General features: G+C 47.9%; 1 protein-coding gene across 1 annotated transcript in view; it reads right to left on the bottom strand.

Moving 5' to 3' along the window:
• Nucleotides 1-311: 311 nt before the first annotated feature.
• The window catches only part of hydin (HYDIN axonemal central pair apparatus protein), an 84,665-nt gene continuing 80,561 nt past the window's right edge, over nt 312-4,415 (bottom strand). The window contains exons 80-84 of the mRNA XM_062547928.1: nt 4,137-4,300; nt 3,412-3,562; nt 2,524-2,754; nt 1,607-1,831; nt 312-1,310 (exon numbers count right to left, since the gene is read on the bottom strand). Coding sequence (XP_062403912.1) covers nt 801-1,310; nt 1,607-1,831; nt 2,524-2,754; nt 3,412-3,562; nt 4,137-4,300 — 1,281 coding nt within the window. The 3' untranslated portion in view covers nt 312-800. The remainder of the gene's footprint in view (nt 1,311-1,606; nt 1,832-2,523; nt 2,755-3,411; nt 3,563-4,136; nt 4,301-4,415) is intronic.

The raw sequence follows: 4,415 nt of genomic DNA on the forward strand, positions 1-4,415 counted from the left end.
ACCCCCCAGTGGCTCCAGTAAGGACTCTCATCACTTTCATTCAAATGGCCATGATATAAGAAAGCATTACAGGAACCCAGCACAAACATTTTCAATAGCTGATAATTCCTCATAAGTACAACTTAGTCTTCTCAGCCCATTAACAACTACCACTAGTGCAGATTATTCATGATTCAAACATTCAAAATGTTATAGAATTCTAAAACAGTTAAAAAAAACACACATCAATCAAGCTATGACTCTATCTAGACCCATACGTTATTTCACTGTCTACAAAGAATTAGCAACAAAATGGATACCACACACAAGTATTTATTTTAAAGTCTGCCAGTAAATTTATTTTGTAGAATTGTAACAATGTAATAATGTAAAATCATCTTTCTTTGGCAGGTGCAGTATAAAGTAATGGTATGCTCTCCAAATAAAAAAAAAAAAGAACAAATATTAATAATAATCTTTTGTGTAAAGCACAAACAAATGCACATCATACATCACACTACTGCATCACATATCCAAATATTTTTTATTTAAATGTTACGAAACCATAAAAGAGCTCTCTGTAAACTCCCTGTAAAGTGCACTGACATTGGCCTGTGTGTGTGTGGTTGGGTGGGTTTTATGTTTGGGTCTCAGGAAGCCTGTGTGTGTGCATGTGTGTGTGTCTGTCTCAAGAGGCCTGTGTGTGTGTGTGTGTGCGTGTGTGTGTGTGTGTGTGTGTGTGTGTGTGTGTGTGTGTGTGTGTGTGTGTGTGTGTGTGTGTGTGTGTGTGTTTATGGCTGGGTGTGGGTGATGCGTAGGTCTCAGGAGGACTTGTCCCTCAGGGCCTGCTCAGGCATGTTGCCCTTCAGGTAGAAGACCCAGGAGATGGGCTGGCCCTGGCCCTCGACGCGGGGGCTGGAGATGATCAGCTTCCCGCTGCAGGGGCTCCGAGCGCCCGGCAGGGGCCCGTCGAACGCCACCAGGATGTTGTGGGTCTTCTTGGGCCGGATGGTCTCCACGCCCTTGACGGTGAAGGCCGGGTTGTCCACCTGGAAGGAGAAGGCCGTGGTCTGCAGGAAGATGTTCTTGAAGGGGATGGAGACGTTGGAGCCGGCGCGGATGTTGAAGGGGCCTTGCGCCTTGGGCGGCGTGCAGGTGCCGTGCAGCGGGAAGGCGTAGTCGCCGCCGAACGCCGAGGAGAGCGTGAGCAGGCCGCGCACCTCGCCCAGCTGGCACGGCTCAAAGTACACCTCTACGGTGGCGTCGATGCCCGCTTGGAAGCCGGGCAGCACGTGGAGGAGCTTCTCAGCCACAAAGTCAGGAACGTCGATCTAAAAGACACAGAGGAACAACATGGGACAGATTCTACACACACACACACACACACACACAGAACACACACACACACACACAGAACACACACACACACACACACAATATATACCCTCTTCTTACCCACCAACCCACACCCACCCTGCACTCTATTGATTGTATGTATTCTTAATTGACTTTCACAATAAAGAAGCATGGGGGCATTTAAAAGTAGAGCTATTTTACAGATTTTCCCCAAGACAACACACCAACAGCTACAGCTAGTGCCTCCCCTGTCTTCTCTTGCTCCTCTCACCTTGCAGGAATACTCTGATTTAACACGGGAATAGTTGATGAACTTGAGTGGCACGTAGGTTCCGCTGCCCAGGGGCGCGTGGAAGTACAGGGGCTTCTCCTGGGGGGGCGGCCGGGCCTTGAGCTGGAGGTCGTAGTGGAAGTAGCCCAGCTCAGAGTTGTGCAGCACCAGCCGCGTGGTGGACTCGCCCGTCCTCAGGGGCTGGTACTCAAACGTCAGGGTGCCCTGGGCAGAGGGAGAGAGAGACAAAGAGAGAGGGAGAGAGAGGGAGAGAGAGAGAGAGAGAGAGAGAGAAAGAGAGGGAGAGAGAGTGAGAAGAGAGGGAGAGATAGGGGGAGAGAGACAGAAAGGGAGAGAGAGAGCGATTGAGACATGGGTCCATTTTTACTCGGGGAAACAGACATGGGCAAAAGTACTGCTACTGCTGAAACAGAGGAAACTAAACAGGACACATTTTAGTCCAAGTGGCAGAGTAGACATTTTAAATGAAAGGGACATCAGAACGTTATTTATAGTAAACCATTCATAAATTATGCACAAAATGAACACTGAGGCAAAATGTATTAGAAGTACCAAGGAAGTTGAACTGCAGGGAAAAGTTTACCTGCCTATGAATGAATAACCAACAGCTCTACCTTATCATAGCTTTATACATTTAGCCAAGCACACCAAATCCTCTTTTGATGATGTGAAGGAGCAGCGGTAACATCACCGACTGACAATTGGTCGACCAGGTTTTGATTCCCACCATTGTGAGTTCCTGCCGTTGCTTTGTCGCTTTGGATAAAAGGGTCTGCTAAATATCAGTCAACTTTTTGGACAGAGAATCAGCATGGCAGACAATCCCAGAGACGGAATCGGATGAAGCCTCCGTGGCAGAGGTGGCAGAGCAGGCGGCGTGGCGTGGCGTGGCGTACCTGTGTCATGGCTGGCACGGACAGCTGCGAGGGCATGCTGACGTCGGGGCTGCGGCACTCCACGGTGAAGTAGAGGGAGACGGACAGCGGGTTCTCCACCCTCACCGAGGCCGACGTCACCTGCCGCACCGGCGTCACCATCTCGATGGTGCTGATCACCCCCGGCGCCGTGGCTTTGAAGCTCAGCAGGTAGAACAGGTACTCGCCGGTCACCTCGTTGCGGAATGTGACCTGGAAAACAGCAGCGGGCGGGGTGGGGGTAAAGGGCCGATCACACCACGAACGATAATTATTACGATAACTAAAAAATAAATCGTTCTTGTTAACATGAATGACGATGTTCTCACATAAACAAACTATAACAATAACGACATGAAGAACGATATCGTAGACGATCGCTTTCAGAACGATTTTGAGAACGATACAAAATCAGAACCCATCACACTTTAGCCATCACATCGTTGCTTATCGTTGGTCAGTGTGGACGCTTTTATCGTTACGGTTCTAGTTATGGTTCTAGTTATCATTCTTGGTGTGACCCTTTAGAGAGTTAATCCTGATCCGAGCAGAAATCACTTCCAGAGGTAGATCCCACGGGAAGAGATTGATTCAGCATGAAGCCTGATTACTTTTTTGTGTGACAAAAAGGCAATTTCATTCATTATCTCCACCTCTTGGCTAGGGTGATGGGCTAATTAACAGATCCAGATGTTAGCTAAAATGCTTGGAAGGGGACCCGGCCAACTCCTTCAAAATGACATTAGTAGATTATATTTTATTGGACAAGAACAAGTCCTTAAACAATGAAATGCATTTGGCATCTAACCACAAGTGCAAGTCTCACAGTCCCAGTGCTGATTTACTGAACAAGTTGCTGGTCTGTCTCACCTTGGCATGAAACGTGCCTTCTTTATAGGAGAAGAAGGAGATTTTATGGTCTTTGGTGGCCAGGCCCGACACGTCCACATAATCCAGGCCTTTCAGAGAGATGGTGCTGTCTGGACGATCCGGTTTAATCATCTCCAGCAAAACACGGAACCTGGAGAGGGAAAAGGGGCATGTGGAAATCTCCCTCAGGACAGAGAGGCTATCTGGGACACTCCGTGTGAGGACGACTAAAGAACACAGGTGTGGATTTGCGAGGGCCGAGGCATATTGTTCTCCCACTTGAGCTGTCATCACTGTGAAGTCTAGCGGAAATGCAATTATACAAGTGAAATTAGTTTCTATCAGAGCTGAATTGAAACATCTGCCCCAACACGAGCAGTGGGAACTGAAGCAATATTTGCAGCAAGTGTGTTTGCATTATGATTGCGCGGTAGAAAGAGTCCAGTTGTAACCGTTTTTGTTTTATCTTTCTGTTAAGAAAACTGCTTAAATCATGGCATCTATAGTATAAAACATACACCTCCAGTGAATGAATGCGCTATACGTGCTAGCCTCTATTGTAGATCAGAAATCACAGAAATCAACTGTGTTCTTATCAAGACAAACAAACTGCAGCAAGGAGCCAATGTAAGCTCTAGTGAATCAATGGGCCAATCTCATATAGGCTCTCTGTGAGCATACTCTAATAGTGGAGCGCATTGTAAAATGCTGTGGGTCTACAGCACCTCTGTGGCTTGGGCAGCCAGTTCTGCACAGGCAGCACCTCGGTGTAGGTGGTCTTGCAGGGCAGCTCGTGGCTGATGGTGGCCACAGGCTTGGGAGGCTCAGCAGTGCCAACCAGCGTATAGAGCATCCCTGTGCCATCCGGGAAGGGGAAAAAAATCGAACCCTGAATGAGAGAGAGAGAGAGAGAGAGAGAGAGAGAGAGAGAGAGAGAGAGAGAGAGAGAGAGAGAGAGAAAAGCAGAGCAAGAGAAGGAAAAACAAACATAAAAATGGGCACAA

Source organism: Sardina pilchardus, chromosome 10, assembly GCF_963854185.1.
Source record: "Sardina pilchardus chromosome 10, fSarPil1.1, whole genome shotgun sequence".
NCBI lineage: Eukaryota > Metazoa > Chordata > Actinopteri > Clupeiformes > Clupeidae > Sardina > Sardina pilchardus.